The sequence below is a fragment of the Vulpes vulpes genome, chromosome 1, assembly GCF_048418805.1.
Source record: "Vulpes vulpes isolate BD-2025 chromosome 1, VulVul3, whole genome shotgun sequence".
NCBI lineage: Eukaryota > Metazoa > Chordata > Mammalia > Carnivora > Canidae > Vulpes > Vulpes vulpes.
In genome coordinates this window covers 150,160,354-150,180,597 of record NC_132780.1, presented here as the reverse complement: position 1 = coordinate 150,180,597, position 20,244 = coordinate 150,160,354, and the positions used below count along the sequence as shown (strand labels likewise).

At 38.3% G+C, this 20,244-nt stretch overlaps 1 protein-coding gene across 1 annotated transcript in view; it reads right to left on the bottom strand.

Moving 5' to 3' along the window:
* The window catches only part of LRRC1 (leucine rich repeat containing 1), a 130,038-nt gene that overhangs the window by 26,951 nt on the left and 82,843 nt on the right, over positions 1-20,244 (bottom strand). Inside the window, exons 4-7 of the mRNA XM_025991075.2 lie at positions 17,821-17,910; positions 2,696-2,752; positions 2,347-2,410; positions 1,922-1,996 (exon numbers count right to left, since the gene is read on the bottom strand). Of these exons, the coding sequence (XP_025846860.1) occupies positions 1,922-1,996; positions 2,347-2,410; positions 2,696-2,752; positions 17,821-17,910 (286 nt within the window). The remainder of the gene's footprint in view (positions 1-1,921; positions 1,997-2,346; positions 2,411-2,695; positions 2,753-17,820; positions 17,911-20,244) is intronic.

The following is a 20,244-nucleotide window of genomic DNA, read 5'->3' as shown; positions in this document are numbered from 1 at the left end:
AAATGCATAGTTTCTCTCCTATACCTGCCTCCCCGTATCCATTCCCACTGCTACTGTGTTTAATTCCTCCTGTCATTACACTCCTCTACCTGGACTGTGAACTCTAATCCTCACACTCACTGCCCAAGTCTGCTACAAACTCTTGTTTCCACGTTTCCATCCTGGAAACAAGCTAGCTATAGGTATGTGACTAAAAACATTAAAATATCTAGTGGTTCCATGATATCTACATAAGGATGAATTCTTCAATCTATACCTACTTTGGTCCCATCTATTCTTTCCAGCTTCTCTCTTACCTAATACACATCCTATGAACCTGCCTGTGATTCCTGTCTGTAGGAAACCAGACTGCTTTTCTACTGATTTTAGGCCTGACCCTTGAGGTTGTTCTACTTTTTCATTAGTTCCTTTTAACAATGCCCTTGTATATCCTTTTCTTTCTGTCATCTGCTACGACGGGCCAGATCACTGGAATTATAATTTTTGTGTGTGTTCAGGATGTGACATTTTGTACACAATCATTTTGGCACATCTGTGTGCACATGTGTGAGCAAACACACACACGACACTTTCCCCATCATGTCCCAGACCTGGTGTATTACTCTCCTGATAATCTCCTGGTATTTTTATTCCTAAAAGTAACTAGAATTCTCTCAATCAGGCTTTCTCATAATTTCCTAGAGAAATCTAGGTATTAATCAAACTTTCACCCACATCAGTTGCTAATCTGTCTCTTTTCCCCAAATGCAGTCAAGATCTCAGAAACAGACTCCAATTAGTTCCTTACTTCCCTTAGTTATAAGTGAGGTCATCATACTTCCAGCACCATAACTAGAGTCATAATATATTACTGAGTACTTTCTCCTAGAGTCAGACTTCCTGGGTTCACATTCCTCACCTAAAGTGCATAGCACCATCACACCTGGCTCACTCGCTGAACAGAAACCTGAACATCTGATCTGCTTTGAAATATCAGCACCTAGAGACCATCATGAAATATACCTGGACTTTAAAGACTGGCTGTAAGATATATCAAAGAATAAAATTCAGTAACAGACAAAAACTAAGCGAGGTGGAAATGCTTGCTTTTTTATTGTTGTGTTTGTTGGCTTATGTTTCTTTCTCATCTAACCATAAGGCTTACTAGGCTCCACAAGATGAATACGTATGTAGAAGTCTCCGTAGACTCTATTTCATTGGGAACATGATTGTTACATTTAGTAATGTAGGAAAAACCTGAATACCATGACAAAACAGTTAAACTGTAAGCAGTATTTTCAAAAAAATTTGAAATAAAAGCTTTTAACCTTTCTTTTACATTAACTATTACAGAAGAGAATGTGGTCACAAGCATCCCAAAGCACTTGGCACATCATGAAGAGTGGCAAAAATGCGTACCATCTAAGAATCAGGAGTCCTGGTAATTTACAAATTTGCTGGGCTTGAAGCAAGCCACATGGGGAGCAAGCATGAAATAAAATACAGATTTCACAAACTAAAGGGTATATTTGCTATCTTTAGAAATAGTGGGTTAGGCTTTCAATTCTTCTATGGCAATGTAGCATGATGAATGCTCAATATATTTTATCAAATATGCTTTCTTTTTTTTTTAAGATTTTATTTATTTACTTATTTGAGAGAGAGAAAGTGAGAAAGATCACAGGGGAAGAAGCAGACTTTCCATTGAGCAGAGAACCCAATGTGGGGCTTGATCGCAGGACCCTGGGACCAAGACCTGAGCCAAAAGCAGATGTTTAACCAACTGGGCCATCCAGATGCTCCCCAAATGTGTTTCTTCAACCAATGTTTTTGGTTTTCAAGATCCCTCTTGTAAAAAATTTCACATAGAAGTAGGGAATACATGAATGATGGCTGAGGTTGTTTAATAATTTGGGGGAAACAATGTGAAACCACTGCTTACCTGAGGTAATTCTGACAGTTGATTTCCATCCAACCAGAGATCCTTTAGATGTAAGAGAGCTCCAATTGATTCTGGCTAAAACAAAAAAATAATGTTATGGTAACAAAGATCCAATGTTTAGTTTTCCACTAAGAAAGAATACCATTTCCACAGTGAATAAGTGGGTAACATAGAGGATGTTTGTTGGGACTTCTCCCATGCAAGTCTCCCAATGTTCTCCAAGAATGCCCGGGGGTTTCCACGTATGCCTGTCATCTCTAGTCCTGACCCTCCCCGCCCCCATATTACAATTCTCAACCTGTGTGGACTGAAGCACATTATGTTTCTAATGTTGCCGAGCTGCAGTCCTACAGATCTCCCTTAAAATGTTTTGATCACACCTAAGGACAAAGTTAAACCTAAATCTCTCTTCAATGCAGACTTACCAAGTTATATATTTCATTGTTTCCTAAATCAAGTTCTTCTAGTCTCCGCAGCTGGGTAAGAGAGCTATTAAAAAAAAAAAGAAGGAGGAACTCTTAGAGAGTACTTAGAAATGCTGAGCAACATGGTATTCCTCACTTGGACTCATTTCCAAAAATAAGATTCATTTGGACTACACAGCAGTAAATATTACCAAGGAAAAACTATTAAGGGAAGGCTGGCATCTCCCAAACTTTCCAAAAGACACTGAATCTCTTTTTGACAAAGTACTGTAGTACTTTTTTTTTTTTTTAATACTTGAAGAAATTCATTTAGTACAAATTCCCCTCTCATTTTTCCCCAAAGACTCACTCAGGAAGATATGTAAGAAGATTCTCTCTCAGTTCCAGGGAAGCCAGGTTATAAAGACTAGAAATGAACAGAAGAAAAAAAATATAAGGAAAACTCCTGAGATTATTCTTTCCATTCCCCCTCTTCACACTTACACTCCACAAATAACAATTCTTAATAAAATCTTATAGTCACCTCCTTCGAGGAGAACAGTATCTATAACCACTACCCCTATCACCATTAAAAACAATATATTCTCTACCTCCCAAATTTTAATATTAAAGTAAAAAGAGGAGAAACATCAATGTGAGGCACCCTTATTTAAATACTTGTACAATTAATATGTGAAAATAACTCATGAGTCACTAAAGATGACCAATCCTGGGACCAAGATAGAAGTCAAATATGTGCTTCCAGATTTTAGAATGGCAAAAATGTGCTGTTACCATAAAAACCAGTAATGCCTTTAATCTCACAAAAGTCAGAGCTCTTTTTACAAACATCAGTGAGAGACCATCCCTGTTGGAAAGTAGTGGTAGGGCACCGCAGTCCAGAAGGCCCATATACTCTACTTAAGATCACAAATTCACAGAGTACCTGGAAGTAACAGTATGGAAATGACAGCCACTTAAATGCATCAAGGGTAGAGTAGTAACACACCTCACATGCTGTCCAGAACACAAGACTGATTCAGTAAATGGGAGCTATAATAATGTTGCTTTTATTCCTATGAAACCCCACAATGGCACTCTTTCCTGTAGATCTCCTGCCTCTCGGGTATAATCCATGCCTATCAAGAGCATGGTGAAAGGACACAGATGTGTTCCCTGGACACTGATTATCTGGGTCGAATCTTGGCAGGCAGATTCTGGTTTCTGCCTCACCAGAAACCTCACACACTCAGGGGACGTCAGCACTGGCACACGTTACTGATTCAAAAGATAACAGATTTGACTATTATTCCACCATACGCTGTACTAAGCTCTACACCAATGGAAAACTCAAGCTTTTGCTCATATCACTATAGTAACATCCAGATTTGGAGGACTTTTGTGTGTGAGCGCACAGAACACAAGGAGTCAAACATTATCCCAACACTCTAATCAGCCTTAATCCTCCATTCTCCTTCCAACATAAAGGCCAGAATCATGGGTACTAACAAAGCTGTTTTTATAACAACAGAAAATGTAAATTTGATTTGCACAAACAGCATACATATACATATGTAAGGTTTATTTGCTTGAAAATGTACCTTAACTATATGATGAAATGCACAAATTCCAAATATCCTCCAATTTTAGAAAACTGAACACTTTACACAATCAAAGTGGAAGAGAACTCTTCAGAATATATGTATTTAAAAAAAAAAAAAATCACAATCCCTGCTAGTAATTATCAATTTAATGCTGACATTCTTTGGCAAAAAAAAAAAAAAAAAAAAAAACGCAGGCCAATGGGAAGTTGTAGCAATGTAGTTCTACTTTCAGCGGGCCATGTGTTCCCACAGAAGAAACAAGAATGGGAAGGAGAGGGAGGTGAGCCACTCAATATCTATTTCCAAAAGCAGGCCATAGATGAGGGTGATAAGTAATATTCGTAAAGTCTCTGTAAAAGCAAACACTGAAAAACAAAGGGCTTTGTTTTCGGTTTTCATGTAATCCCTGGCCAGTATTATCTGGGAGGTGGCAATCATTTGGCTATTTCCACATTTATATTTTAATAATCACTGATGGAATTGTCATTTTATCTATTCAGCATTCATTACTTTCACACCAATTTTGATGTATGAAAGACATATACTCATAAAAAAAGGAAGAAGTCCTGCTTTGCTTTACAAACTTTACTGGTAGGAATCACTGCACACTCACTGCCTCACCCCTGGTCCCTTGGCCTCATCTCAGACCTCCTGCCTGACTGGGACCATCCATCTGCCTGCTGTCTCTGGCAGGAGGCACAGCACACAGCTCCTCACACACGTCATCTCTTGATTAATAACAATCCAGCTCGGTGATGACATGCTGATGATACAATTAGGAATGTGGCCCTTTGTGTGAATTCCATTAGAAAGTGGTAGAGGCACCATTCAAGTCTGGTGGGAAGCCAAAACTCCCACCCTCACCCTACACCGCCTTGAGGTGTCTCAGGGGCCCTCTGTTCTCTGGATTCTCTTTATAACTTAAGTTCTCATCTCCTATCATTATGGGGCATACAGGTCAGTCTTACCTTTTTAACCCCACTAAGGGCATTAGGATTTTTGTTGGTTTATGTCATTTTAAAAATAGAACACACATTTTTATATTATCTTTAAATTTTGTCTTGAGGATAAAAGGCACAGGCCACAGTTACTAAAATAATGCTTGAGCAAAAATACTGCAGAAATGCCAGCCAACTTCCAGATGAACAGAACTTGATAATGCCGCGTTACAGTAAATGCACAGTTCCCACCACTACCATGCTAACACCCAAGTATAACATCTGGTTGAGAAAAAGGCTCTGATTCCAAAATTTCTTAGTTTCCCTGTTTTTGGACAGTAGGGGAAATGGGAATGTATGGGTGCCACAACAAAAAATACCGTACTTCTGTAACTTTTCAAAATTTCAAATATTTTTTTTTTATTTTTTTATTTATGTAGTCATACAGAGAGAGAGAGAGAGAGAGGCAGAGACATAGGCAGAGGGAGAAGCAGGCTCCATGCACCGGGAGCCTGACGTGGGATTCGATCCCGGGTCTCCAGGATCGCGCCCTGGGCCAAAGGCAGGCGCCAAACCGCTGCGCCACCCAGGGATCCCCAAAATTTCAAATATTAATTTAAAATGATGTATATAAAATAAGAGCCTTTCTGAGGTAATGCTTCCTCATAAGTTTAAACTATTTAAGATAAGGGAACTCGGACATTACCATCAGGTTCTATGGACCCAGTGATAAAAAGCCACTCTGCAAAGAGCATGTGAGGTCGGGGAGGTGGAAGTGCCAGGCCCCGGCTCCAATCCTGGCCTGTCCCTCACTAAGTAGCAGCTAGACTGCTCAGCTCAGGTGCTTCACCACTCTATCCTGACTTTCCCTAAAATAAATATAAACGTACCTACTACGGCGATGACAGCATACTACATTTTCCTGTCAAATCAAAAGAGCTAGTTTTGCCCCTTATTTCCTTCAGACAACCCCTATGCCTGTGCAGCCAGTTACCTTGCAAGGGGGCATGCCCTGAGTCTGGGTGTTCTGAAAGATTGCTACAGGATGCTATTAATCACAGGAGTCATCCCCCACTACAGAGGACTCCTTGAAGTGCAGGACCCACAGTTGGTGAGTGGCTGACATGGCCAACTTTTAGAAAGATAAAAGTTGCACAGTCCCAGAGCAAGTACAGAATCACCAGCCCAAAAGGTGGTTCTCCAGACTGCTCTAGTAACAGCTGACATAAAATGATATCTGCCTGAAGGAAGATTTAGACCAGAGAAGTTAATACAAAACTGAATGGATACATGAACAAATGAATGATCTCCATTCTTAGTCTTTCAGAATACAGCATGCATCTTCAGTCCAGACTTCGGGATGGCACCTTTGCCATCAAGGGAACCTATTCAGTGCAGCACAAACATCCCTGCTTCTCCTAAGAGCATAGGTGTTATATAAAAACATGCTGGCAAATGCTGATGTGGTGGGGAGTCAGACTCAGTTCTGTCCATGTCCGAGACCAGGCTCTTAATCACTAGGCCAAGAGAAACAAGGAGACTCCAACTCCACATACCTTTATCAGCCACTTCAGTTAAAACATGATAGTACACAGACAAAAGAAAAGCATCAGGTATTTCTAGTAGTTCTACAAATGTGAGAAAAGGAGACACTTGAGATGCAATATGAGAATTACTGGTCTTTAACATTTCTATTACTAATAATGGTAACAGCAGCTTACTACATGACGGATAGTGTTATAAGTGCTTTATAAGAATCAACTTTGTGGATGAGAAAACAAAGGCCCAGAGAAGGAAACTGAACAAGGTCTCACACAAACAATAAGGGACAAAGCCAGGGTTTACTAGGAAATCTGCATATTTATCCCTAGATTCTGCATTTAAAAAAATATTTATTTATTTGAGAGGGGGCAGAAGGAGAGGGAAAAAGAATCTTAAGCAGGTGCCATGCTGAGTGCAGAGCCTGAGATCAAGACCCTGAGATCACAACCTGAGCCGAAACCAAGAGTCAGATTTACTGGGCTGTGCCACCCAGGTGCCCCTGTCCTTCCTTCACTTTGTGAACATCTAATACATTGAATACATCATGTAAATCAAAGTATTCAAAAGTAAGTTGTCCTTCCACCTTCCTCCCTCCCTCATCTATCCAGTTTCCCAGCACTGAGACCCTTCTCACTGAAAACCACCTTTTTTGTTATTTACTTATGTATTCATCCAGAGTTTTCTTTTATGCAAAGGCAGGCAAGTGCCCACCCCCTTTTTCACATGCAAGTTATCCCACATACATCTAGCACTTGGCTCTGCTCATGCAGATTTTGGTCCTATTTCTTATTTATACGTATTGGTACTTTTTTTTTTAATAATTGCATAGTCTCTCACTTCTATATACACCTTAATTTTTTAAACCATTCCCCTAACAGATTTTTTTACCCTTCAATTTTAGTCTCTGGCAAATTAAATTTCTGTGTAATACTGTTAGAGTGACTTTATCCCCCTCCTCCAAAAAGCATTATTTTCTGTTCTTCCTGTAACTCCCTCCCACCATTTCTACCACCAAATGGGGGAAAATAAAACAGTAACAACAAACAACTTAATGACTTCTTACAGAAAAAGAGTATGTTGAAGCATTTTGTCTCAACGCACTCATGCTTAATGTTTTACACAGTTCACGATAGCAGGAACAAAAATTATAATGTAAGTGAGAATGTAGGCCAACTGTATTTTTAGGATTCTATTTCAGGGATTGGATGAGTGGTTACTTTAAAAAAATTTACATCTGTTCTCTACTATACTTTAAAAATCCCCTTTTAATCCACTTGGATTTTTTTTTTTCCATTTGGTGCCCAAAATCATTAAGAAAGTAAAGAATAAATTACATTGAGGTAGAACAGGCTAACAAATGGCAGTACACTATAAGACCATTAAAATATACAATCTATAAACATTTATAGCAATATTATTTGACTGGAGAAAACATTATTAGGAACAAGGAGCGTTGCTTATATATTCAAAAAATTTTCTGCTTTTTAAAACCCAATTAGCATTTAAGAAATCTCTGGTAACAAATTTCCTTATATAGTGGCTTTGCAGTAGAAACTCCTAAAAAAATCTTTATTTTTGTTTTTGAAACTAATATTTTATAGAGATTCCTAAGCCTCAAAAAAGAGCAGTAAGTGTGATAATGGTTTTCAAAAAGAAGATTTATTCCTCACAGGCAGCATACACTAATGCAATGTAGGTATGCAGCCTAGTGCTAGGCCTTATTAGCAAGGGCCACGTGGTCCACTCACTTCAAGCCCACTCAAATTAAAGTTACCATTCCCACAGGTAGCACAGACAAAATCAGACCCGCATGCTCTACTTCAATCTGCCAGGGAACCCAGGGCCTATCTACTTGCTCTACTGCTATTAGCAAATTGCATAATTAAGTATTTACTGATAATGACTACTTTGTGACTGACAGCTATGTTTTGGGTACTATGCCCATCCAATATATATATATATAGTTGTTATATGTATATGTGTGTGTGTGTGTGTGTGTATATATATATTCATATGTATATATATAACCTTCTCCTGTAAGAATGCTATTGAGGAGAAATTTAAACAGAGTAGAGATATTTCGATATACTTAGACTTACTTTTTTTTTTTTTTTTTGACAGTATGTTTTTTCAGAGGCCAAGGATAAGAAATCTCATGCAAACAGACAAAGTAAAGAAATGCCCCCAGATAGAAACAGAGGCTTCCCAGATTCTCAAAATTTATTATGAGTTCCCACTGGGGTCTTGTGGGACCTCTCAACCTCACTTCCACTCCTCATTACCTGAAGGTCTTGGAGGCTCTGGCTATGTATACCTGCCTGGACACCATATCTGAGTAACTGAGTCAAAATGACCTCAGCACGTTACTCATAAGGCTACATCAGAATCTATTTCCTGAAAGAATAAAATAGGTCAGTCTCCCAGGTACAGTCTCATCCTTCACCAATACCAGGTTCAAGTTGGCCTAAGGATCCATCATTACTACCTAATTCTAGAAAATTGTCATCAACCAAAACAGAAACTTCATACCCATCAGAAGTTATTCCTTATCCTGGCCCTGCTATCCCCTCCCCTGCCCAACCCTCATCCCAGACACTGGCAACCACTAATCTAATTTCTGTCTCTAGCATTTGCCCATACTGGATATTTCAATTGAAAGGAATCATACAATATGTGGCCTTTTCTATCTGGCTTCTTTTACTTAACATGGTTTTAAGGTTCATTCTGTCAGAGCATGTATCAGTACTCCAATACTTTTTTGGCTAAATATTTCATTAGATGAATATACCACATTTTGTTTATTAGTTCATTACTGATGGAAATTTGAGTTGTTTCCCCCTTTTGGCTATTATGAATAAGAGCAGCTAGGTACATTCACACACAAGTATTTGTGTCAGCACGTTTTTAATTCTCTTGGAGTGGAATTGCTGGGTTATGTGGTAATTATGTTCAATTTTTTGAGGAAGGACCCTCTCCCTCCAGTGAGGGACATGCATCATTTGACATTCCCACCAGCAATGTATGAGAGTTTCAGTTTCTACACATTTCATCAACATCTCTTATTGTGGGTTTTTTTTATTATTATTATTACTAGAGTTAGTGGGTCTAAAGTGGTATTTCACCGTGGTTTAATTTGCATTTATCCAATAACTAAAATGATGTTGAGCGTCTTTTCATGAGATTACTGGTCATATGTATACCTTTTTTTGGACAAATCTCTATTCAAATCCTTTGCCCATTTTTATTTTTTATTGGGTTGTCTTCCATTGTTGAGTTTAGAGTTCGTTATATATTCTGGATACAAGACTCTTATCAGGTAAATAATTTGCCAATATTTTCTTCCACCTGTATGTTTTCTTTTCAATTTGATAGTGTATTTTGACGCACAAAAGTCTTTCATTTTGATGAAGTCCAAATTTATCCATTTTTTATTTTATTGTGTGGGCTTTTGTTGTCACGTCTAAGAAACCACTGCCTAATCCAATGTCATGAAGATTTACCCCTATTTTCTTATAAAAGTTTTAGCTCTCACATTTAGGTCTCTGCTCCATTTACAGTTACTTTTTGCATGTGGTGTGAAGTAGGGGTGGGACACTTCATTCTTTCGCATATGGGATGGTCAGCTGTTCCAACAGCCTCTTGAAAAGACTATTCTTCCTCACCAAACTGTATTGGCACTTCTGTCAAAACCAGTTAATTATAAATGCAAGGGTTTATTTCTGAATTTCCAATTCTATTCCAATGAACTGTGTGTCTAGCATTATGCCAGTATCACACATCTTGATCAGTGAACCTTGCTAGCTAAGTTTTAAAACCAGGAAATGTGAATCCTTCAACTTTGTATGTCTTCTTTAAAGACTATTTTGGCTATTCTGGATCTCTTATATCTCCATTTGAATTTTAGGATCAACATGTCAATTTCTTGGGATCCCTGGGTGGCTCAGGGGTTTAGTGCCTGCCTTTGGCCCAGGGCGCGGTCCTGGAGTCCCGAGATTGAGTCCCATGTCGGGCTCCCAGCATGGAGCCTGCTTCTCCCTCTGCCTGTGTTTCTGCCTCTCTATCATGAATAAATAAATCTTAAAAAAAAAAAAGTCAATTTCTGGGAAAAAAAAAAGCCAGCTAGAATTTTGATGGAGATTGAGTTGAATCAAAAGATTAATTTGGGGAGTATTGCTATCATAACCATACTAAGTCTTCTAATCCATAAATACAGGATGTCTTTCCCTGTATTTAGGTCATGTTTACCTTCTTTCAACAATGTTTTGTATTTTGCAGTTTGTGTGTCTTACATTTCTTCTGTTAAATGTATTCCTAAGTATTTCATTCTTCTTGGTGCTTAATAAAGGGAATTGTTTTCTTAATTTCATTTCTGGTTTGTTTAGTGCTAGTATATAGAACTAAAACTGATTTTTACATACTAATCTTGTATCCTGTAAGCTTGCTGAATTCATTTATCAGCTTTAATAGCTTTTTGTGGATTCCTTAGGATTCTCCATATACAGGATCATGTTTGTCTGCAGGCTAACCCATTTTTGAAAAGTAAAAATTTCAGTGTGGGATTACTTGAGTAAAAATTGATACAACTGATCTCAAGAAAATATTTTTTCAGGGATTCCTGGGTGGCTCAGAGGTTTAGCACCTGCCTTTGGCCCAGGGTGCAATCCTGGAGTCCAGGGATCGAGTCCCACATCACTCCCGGCATGGAGTCTGCTTCTCCTTCCTCTTCTCTCTCTCTCTCTCTCTCTCTCTCTCTCTCTAAGAATAAATAAATAAATCTTTAAAAAAATTTTTTTCATAGCATGCTTTTTGAAAGATAAATTCATTCACACTTTGTACCAACATTTAAAAATGCCTTAAAACAAAAGTATCTCTCCTGGTTTTACCAGTGGAATCATCCAAGAGGTGTAGTGAGAGTAAAGCAAAAAGTCATCATGCACTAAGCACTGTTTTCTTTTTTTTTTTTTTAAGACTTTATTTATTCATGAGAGGCAGGGGGGGGGGCAGGCAGAGACACAGGCAGAGGGAGAAGCAGGCTCCATGCAGGGAGCCTGATGTGAGACTCGATTCTGGGTCTCCAGGATCACGCCCTGGGTCAAAGGCGGGCACTAAACCGCTGGGCCACCGGGGCTGCCCTAAGCACTGTTTTCAAGGGTGTATCTGAAAAGTCAATCTTATTCAACCAGTGTTCTTAAAGCATACCCAAGACTGGGAACTTTACAAAGACCCTACTGAATACTTTCCTCCTCAGTTGCTGCCCTTCTATACTAACTGGCAACTTCAGTGATATGTAAAGTCATTTACTTAATTTTGCCCCAACATTTTCTAAAAGAGATATAAGATATCTTTATCAAGTACAAACATGTAAAAAATTTTCATGAAATAGAAAATGCAGCTTCTTCGTGGAAGAAATGAAGTTCCAATACCAGATCTTCCACCCACCAGCAACACAAACCTGGGCAGACTACTTATCCCCATTTCACAGACAAAGGTAATGAAACTCAGGATGGTTAACAATGACCATGAGTAGGCATGCTATATAGACCACAGTGTATGTGCCTAACAAAGCACCCATCCACTTGTAAGTGTCAGCAACATGGCTCCTCCAATTCCTTAGTTTTCTTTAGCACATGGATATTAATACAACTGCTCTATCTCGATGATCATCAGAATTAGCTATGAGCTTTCTTACAACAAGAGCAGAAAAGGAAATGTGATAAATGTCAGAACTGATATTCAAAGGAAGAAGCTTGAGGCACCTGGGTGGCTCAGTTGGATAAGTGTCTGACTCTTGATTGTGGCTCAGGACACGATCTCAGGGCCCTGAGATCAAGCCCTGCATCCAGGGGTTCTATGCTCAGTGTAGAGTCTGCTCAATATATCCTCCCTCTCTCTCTCTGTCTCCCCACCCCCATCCTTCCACGCTCCCCCCCTCCCCAATGCTTCTGCTCTAAACATATACATACATACACACAAAAAATCTTAAAAGGAAGAAGCTTACCAGTTCTTCTGGTGAGGTTTTTTTCCCCTAAAAATACATATTTAAATCTTTCCCAAAAAAAAAAAAAAAAAAAAAATCTTTCCCTAATGGGTCCTTTACCAGGGAAATTAAGCAATATTAACGGACAATAATTATTCTTCATTAGAAGGTTTCAGAGTAATGGAAATAGGTTTTGTTTTTTGTTTCCACTGTTGTTTCTTTAATTAATCATATAGCATTAAGCCAGAAAAGTGACTGTATAGGAATAGGCCAATGTGGCCCTCACAAAGCTTTACTGGGTTTGTCTACAAAGTCAGATTGGAAGCCAGCAGAATGAAGGAGATAACACTGTATGCCTGGTCACACATACTCATTCCATAGGCCAGAGCAACACCAAGGTTGGTACAGACATGAAGAGAGTTTAACAACCAAAGACTCTCCCACTTTTGGGGTATAAATTGGGAGGTACAAACACTTGAACACTGAACAACTAAACTTCTGTGTACAGATAAAGGACTAACGCACTTATTGTGTGGGCAGTAAAATGTCGGTCAGGGAACCTGTGCGTTGAGGATCTACTTTACTTCTTCTCGTCATTGGAGAAGGCTTGACAAAAGAGGTAGAATTTCAATAATTTCGTGAGGACAAACTTTGGTCAGTTGGTAAAGACAGGAGACAAAAAAAATTTTAAAGTTCACGGTCACAAAAGGCTTTGAAGCTTTGCATTCAGTTTGAGTAGAGCTTGGTGGGTCTACGTCATGGTAAAACCTCCACAGTGTGTACAATATAGTACTACTGAGCATCTGAAATAGTGGTCTCCAAACTTAACTTGAAAATTATTTGTTGCAGACTTTTTCTTTTTTTTTTTGCTGCAGACTTTTTTAAAAGCAAATATTTTTAAAAAAAAGCAAATATTATATGCAACATCAATACAAAAAAATTAAAAAGCTAATAATAGATCTGTGCTGGCACAAACAAGGATCAGCAGAGACCACCCAATGGAGCACTGTTTCTCACTCTCCAGTCTTCACTGGAACCCCTAGGGACCTGAAAAAGCAGAATTTAAGAACCACTGGTCAGCTTAACTGACTACCAACATTCTCTTCTAGAATGGTAGTCCTCACACACTTAAGAGTATACCTTTGTAATTGTCACATTTATTTTTAAAATACACAGATGTATTTTACTTTTTAGAGATTTGTTTTTAAAATACACAGATATATTGTAATTTTTATTTTATTTTTATTTTTTAAGATTTTATTTATTTATCCATTAGAGACAAAGACAAAGACAGAGGGAGAAGCAAGCTCCTCACAGGGAGCCTGATGTGAGACTTGATGCCCGGATCTGGGATCACACCCTAAGCCAAAGGCAGACGCTCAACTGCTGAGCCACCCAGGCATCTCCATAGACGTACTTTTTAATATTTTTAAGCAAATATAAAGCACTTAAAAATATTTTGTTCTAAATACAAAAATTTTCTGGGCTCTCAATAGAAAGAGCACTGTATTATGTAGCAAATCCTTTGTTTTACATTTGGGGACAAAACAACTGATTCTAAATTGTTTTAATACTGGTATAATGGCTATAATAGGTGAAAAAAGTTCTTCACAAGTTGCACTGATTCAAGAACTATATTCTCAGTTGCATTTATTAAATTGTCATACTAGTTTTTAAGAAGTTATACTATATGTTGGCAAATTGCACTCCACTAAAAAAATATGCAAAAAAAGGAGGAGGAGGAGAGCAAAGGAGAATTACAGAGAAAAGCCACCATGAGAGATGGAAGACACTTACTGACAGCTTTCCACCTTCTGATTCCAGTTCCTTCCTGAGACCCAGATGCATTTCTGCCTTTGGGCTCTGTGAAACACCCTATATCTATACAATAAATTCCTCTTTGCTGCTATAAATAAATAAATAAATAAATAAATAAATAAGAAAGAAAGAAAGAAAGAAAGAAAGAAAGAAAGAAAGAAAGAAAGAAAGAAATAAGGAAGGAAGGAAGGAAGGAAGGAAGGAAGGAAGGAAGGAATTTCCCCTGCTTATGGTAAGGTCTTTGTTGAAATTCTATTGATAAATCACCACCTTCCCTGACATCAATCACTTCTTTATGAAGACTCATCAGAAGTTGCTATGTTTTTGTATTTTTAACAAAAGAGTTCTAAAAACAAAATCTACTGAAGGTGAGTTAGTTTCTCACTCATTGTTAAATATCACCTTTACTTTGAAGGCCAAGGTATGTGCTGATGTGCCATAACAGAAAAGGGTGAGCAAATCTGGGACATTCTAACTTTTCTGTAAGAGAAAAATGTGTGATTTTGCATGAGGTAACCAGTATACTCCTCCATGGTTCAAAAGATTTTCATGATTATTCCTCATCGCGTTGCAAAGTATTATGAGGATTCTATTTGAGAGACTCACTTTATTAAAGTAACCATACTGATGGTACCTGGCACACAGCCATGTAGTGTAGGGTGTGAACTGAAGTGCTTTGCAGCCCCTCAAAAGCATGACCATCTGTGTGACGCTGGCTTCCTCCCACACACCAGTGGCTGAAGCCCTGAACTCCCCAATACTCATAATAGTGCCCTCAGGGATTCAGGGGGACAACTCTTTATGGCTATTGTGCACTGAGCCACCCAGGGAAGCAGCAGTCAACTCACAGGAGCACCACAGAATACTCTACACTTGACAGAGACACAGCAGTCCTCAACATCTGTTAGACACCATGTGAACTGCAAGCTTGGATCATTCAGTTTCCACACCAGACAGCATGACATTCCTTCAAGGACATCAAATCTTTGCAAAGCTGGGTTTTCAGTGACAAAAGGCAAGTAGCAAGTGAAAACTCAGTGGCAGTGTGTGGAGTAATGGAAACATGGGACTGAAACCAGAAGAGTCATGCTCCGGTTCCAACTTCACCACCAGCCATCAAACTCTTCCAATTATCTGACCACTGACAAACCAAACACACTATGGGACAGATGTCCACTGGTGGTCCCAGCTTTGAGGCACTGCAGTTGGCTTGCCTTAGATAAGGCTTCACTCTCTCCTCCAGGCTGGACACTCCTGCCCATCATGAGGGGGCTCATGTCTTTGATGAATCCATAGCTTTCCTAGTTGATGCCAAGTACCGTGCTAGGTGCCGAAAAGAGAAATTGAGGTTCCATTTTCAAAAGGCAGACCCTGAGATGGCTGAGTCATTTGGCCAAATAAGCAGAGTTAATTTCTACAACTCCCACTTGAGAATCAACAAAGATAATAGTAAGTAGGATCATTCAGATTGCCATTTTGTGTTCTTTTCAAATGTTTTTGGAATATCAAATGTTTGTGCTCTATTTACAAAACCATACTATCTCTGAGTAGTTGTTTGGTTACTAAATATTTGGTTTGGTGCTCTAAAGAAACCATTTGGGAATCCTCTGGGAAAGTGAAAAATTGTTTTCATTAGGAAAGTTCATAAGTTTCAAATAATGATTTGCTTAAAATGTAGTATACTTATGCATATATGCTATTTCCTCAACAATTCACCACCATTTTAACTATTTCAATGGTCTTTCCAGCATGGTCTAGGAAACTAGAGGTGCCCCATACTCTCAAAGAGTCTGTTTTTTGTTTCTTTCTACTAAGTGAAAACTCATTACTTTAGTGTGCATAAATCTTGAATTCAACAGGTGGAAATCAGAGTATTTTGTTTTGGTTAAAAAAATAATAATCAGAACAGAAAACTCCCTATTTCCCATTTATTTTCATAAATGGACCTAATAGGAATCAGTTGATTCACTTATCTGCCCCATATTCTTATTTCCTGGGTGATGATACACCACAGGGTTCAAGTTCAGAGTGACAGTTTATTTTGCAAGCAATCATTATACGTAAGGCTATAATAGTAACACAAGATGATTCAGTCTAAAATCAAAACAAAACAGAACACTACCCTTATTACTGACAGAATATGCAGATACACAAGAAATCCTAAACATTGACAAAAACAGTTACAGGTACTAACAGAAAAAAATGGAATAAAAGATATGTAATTTATTCTAAAATGATTATTAAGTAACATTTTCCGTTAAAACAATGCAGTGGGGAGTGAGAGGGGCACTTTTGTTTAATAAGAATATACTTTCTCTCAAAGTATTCAGCTTTAAAAAAAAAAAACACATGAATCAGGGGATAGAAAGGGTGAACACATGGGCAGTGGTAGGCTGAGAAAGAACGGGAAGGAGGGTATCAAGGGAGTTAGATTCCGGAGACTCCTGAGAAGGAAGAGGAGAAAGGGGAGTCAGTTTAGGTATTCAAATGGCTATTATATTCATTAGAAATATATGAACCCTGACACGGCAAAGGTGGTACATCATGAAATCCACAGTAAGACATTATTGTTCCTTCTGCAGTAGATACCAGAAACTCAGGGTGTACTGGGGGCTTCCTGTCTCCTTCCCCTCCTGAGACGCTAAGGACACAAATATGCATCAGCAAGTCTACTGGCAAAATGTTTAAACAGCTTGCATCTCAGAAAAGCATGAACTTGCCGGCTGAAATGGGTCAGCCGGTTGTCTTCCACCTGCAGAGGAGGGGGAAAAGTTGTCTGTGAAAAATAGTCTACTTCCACAGACCTCTGGAAAGAGACCCTCTGTGGAACAGACATGTGTCAGATACACTGCAGTTCTCAAAAAATGAAGTTTCTGTTTAGTCTTAGAACTCAGGCAGGACAGGTAAAAGCAAGGGAAATCTTTTATGATACTAGGGCACACTGGTCCACTAGCATTGGCTGACCATGTTGGGCTTTTGCTTTTACAAGCCATCAGCCTGACTTAACCCACTGTATGTTCTGGAGGTATGGAAAAGATCTGCTAAGATAATTCAATTAATTCATACGAGGGAATGAGTAAGAGAGTATTTTTATTTCTTGCCATGGCCATCCTCCCCGACCTCTAAGCCAGGAATGTGGAAATGTGCCCATCTCACCCCATCTGTCTCCCAATTCCACACCTGCTCTCCAGACACACCATTCCCACCCACTCTTCTCAGGTCTGTGATACACACATACTGGCAGACACCGTGGTTGTCCAGGGGTACTTACTCCAAGTTTTCAAAAAAATCACAGAGAATGCTGGTTCCTAACAGTATGTATGACCAGGGCTACTTTGTTTGCTTAAGTTAACTACTTTGAAATCCATAGGTCTAAAGAACACATCCAAACAAATTAGGTATTTTACTTATAACAAGTAGCATTATCTTTTTTCACCATTAAAATGTAGGGGCAACTGAAAGCAAAAAAATACTGGAGTCCAGCTAAGATCTTTCTTGAGGGTGAGGTTCAAGATTGGTAGAAAAATAAGAGCTGTAAAAGAGAGGGAGGCTAGAGTTGACACTCTAAATACTCTTTCACTCTGATATATACAAACCTCATCACATAAAAACTTACTTGCCAATATTTTCAGGCAGGGACTGCAGTGAGATGTCATTTACAGAAAGACATGTCAAATTCTGTAATTCAGGAAAGCTTTCTGGAAGTCTGAAACAGCAATGACAACAAAATGTCATTAACCGAAAAAGAAAAGCACACATACAGTGTATACTAAACATAAATATAACGATTTATCCCATATGCTAATTAAAATAACCTCCTAAAAATTACATTATAAAAGGCATGTTTGTCTTGTCTGCCTAGATAGAAGACATTGATAAGGAAAAAAACCAAGACTCGGTTTCCCAGAAGTAGAGAGACATGATAAATGCTTGTCAGGGTGATCCAGAAATAATTACAGAGGAAAGATACAGAAGCTCTCAGAATAAAGGAGAAAAGATGCTGTGGCACTGCCCAGTGCCTCATGGAAGAAAAAAAGACAAATAGTTGCTGTAGTTGCAAGTGTCTTTGAGTTAAAACACCTTATTGATCAGCAGAAAACAAAGAGAAAGTTTTGCCCACAAGATTATAATAAAACACAGGAGAGAAACTTAATAATTTTTTTCTGTAGATTATAAGACCCAGGATAAAGCTATGGATTATTTAGAATTGACCAATTGACAGCAATTGCTACTTTCTCAATATTTTTCTTTTAACTTGATTTAAGATGCCAGTCACTTGAGATAATTATATGTTTCACTATATTCTACATAAAAGGAAATTTTTTATACTTCCCTTAAACTCTACTGAAGAATAAGGTTTCAAAATAAAAGTATTCAAAAACTTACAAAGAAAGTTCATTTTCAATATTATTATGGTTACCTTCAGTAACCGAAGGAAAAAGAAAACTAAAGTTAAAAAGATTTAATTGCATCTAAAATGCCAAAGATCTTTATACCTAAATCTGCTGATACAGATAACAGAACACATGACTCTTTTTTTTTTTTTTTTTTTGGTGGGGGGAGTAGAGAGTTCTTGCTTTAGTGATAGTCTCCACATTTGAATCTTTCATTTTTCCTCTTTCCAAATTCCTTTAAAAAAATATTTATTTATTCGTGAGACACAGACAGAGATAGAAGCAGGCTCCCTACGGGGAGCCCCTTGTGGGACTCTATCCCAGGACTCCGGGATCGTGCCCTGAGCCAAAGGCAGACACTCAGCCACTGAGCTACCCAGGCATCCCTCTAAGTTCCTTTTTTTTTTTTTTAAATTAATTAATTAATTAAATAATTAATTAATTTTAAGTTCCTTTTTTAAAAACCAAAATCTAGGTTACTGTTTGACATAAAATATAGGTAACTTCAAACTTCAAAAGCAAACCCAGGGCCTGTAAGATGAGAGTTTTAGGTAGGATTTTATTATCACTGAAATACGTTCTCAGGAGTGGTTTCAACCAAGTTGAAACCTCTTCCATAGTGTAACAGAGGTAAGATTTTTTTTTATTTTATTTATACTCAAAAAGATGCAACTTTGTGTGTTGCCTGAGTTCACACCTTAAAGTACACACTTTATAATTTTAAAAATAGCTAAACTGAGATGCCTGGGCGGCTGAGCAGTTGAGCACCTGCCTTCAGCCTATGGTATGATCCTGGAGTCCCAGGATCGAGTCCCACATTGGGCTCCCTAAATGGAGTCTGCTTCTTTCTCTGCCTATGAGTCTGCCTCTCTCTCTCTGTCTCTCATGAATAAATAAAATCTTAAAAAAAAAAAAACTAGCCTTAAACTAGCCAAAAACTAGCCAAAAAAACTGATCTTAAATATAAGGAAAATGTATTTTTAAATGGCTGACTTCCTTTTTTTTTTTTTTTTTTTATTAGCTATTACAGCATTAAGAGCCAAACTGGTGTGCATGAGGAGAAAGTGCAGACTTCAGGCTGGGAGAAGGGAATTTTATTCTGAGCTACTGCTCAGAGGCTGCATCATCTCAGGAGGTCATTTAACCTCTCAGTCTTGTTTCTTCAGCCGTAAAATAATTAGGTCAAACTCAATAATTTTTCAGGTCCTTTCAACTCACAGATAAGTCATCTTAATTCTTAAAAGGAATGCACCTGCCAAATCAAAATGGCTTTACTTGTAAGAAACCTCCCAAATAAGAAGCCAGGGTAAAAACTGAGGAAAGCCTCCTACATTGTGGGTATGTTCTGGTCCAGAGGGTTTTGAGATAATGCTAAAGTCATGTGTCAGCAGGCATTAGAAAAGGAAAACTAAAGAGGTAGAAAAAGAGATTAAGCAATTGAATGTCTAAAAAACAAAAAACAAAACACACACACGTAAAACCTCCAGGGCAGCATAATGAGTATTTCCCAGCTGCCTAACCCTACAAGCTGCCTTAAGGATAAATAGCTTAGTTCAGTTCAACAAATACTTATGGAGTGCTTACTCCATTTCCAGAAATTAAGGTATAGCTGGAGATAAATACAGAGGAAGGTAAGTTAACTTTCT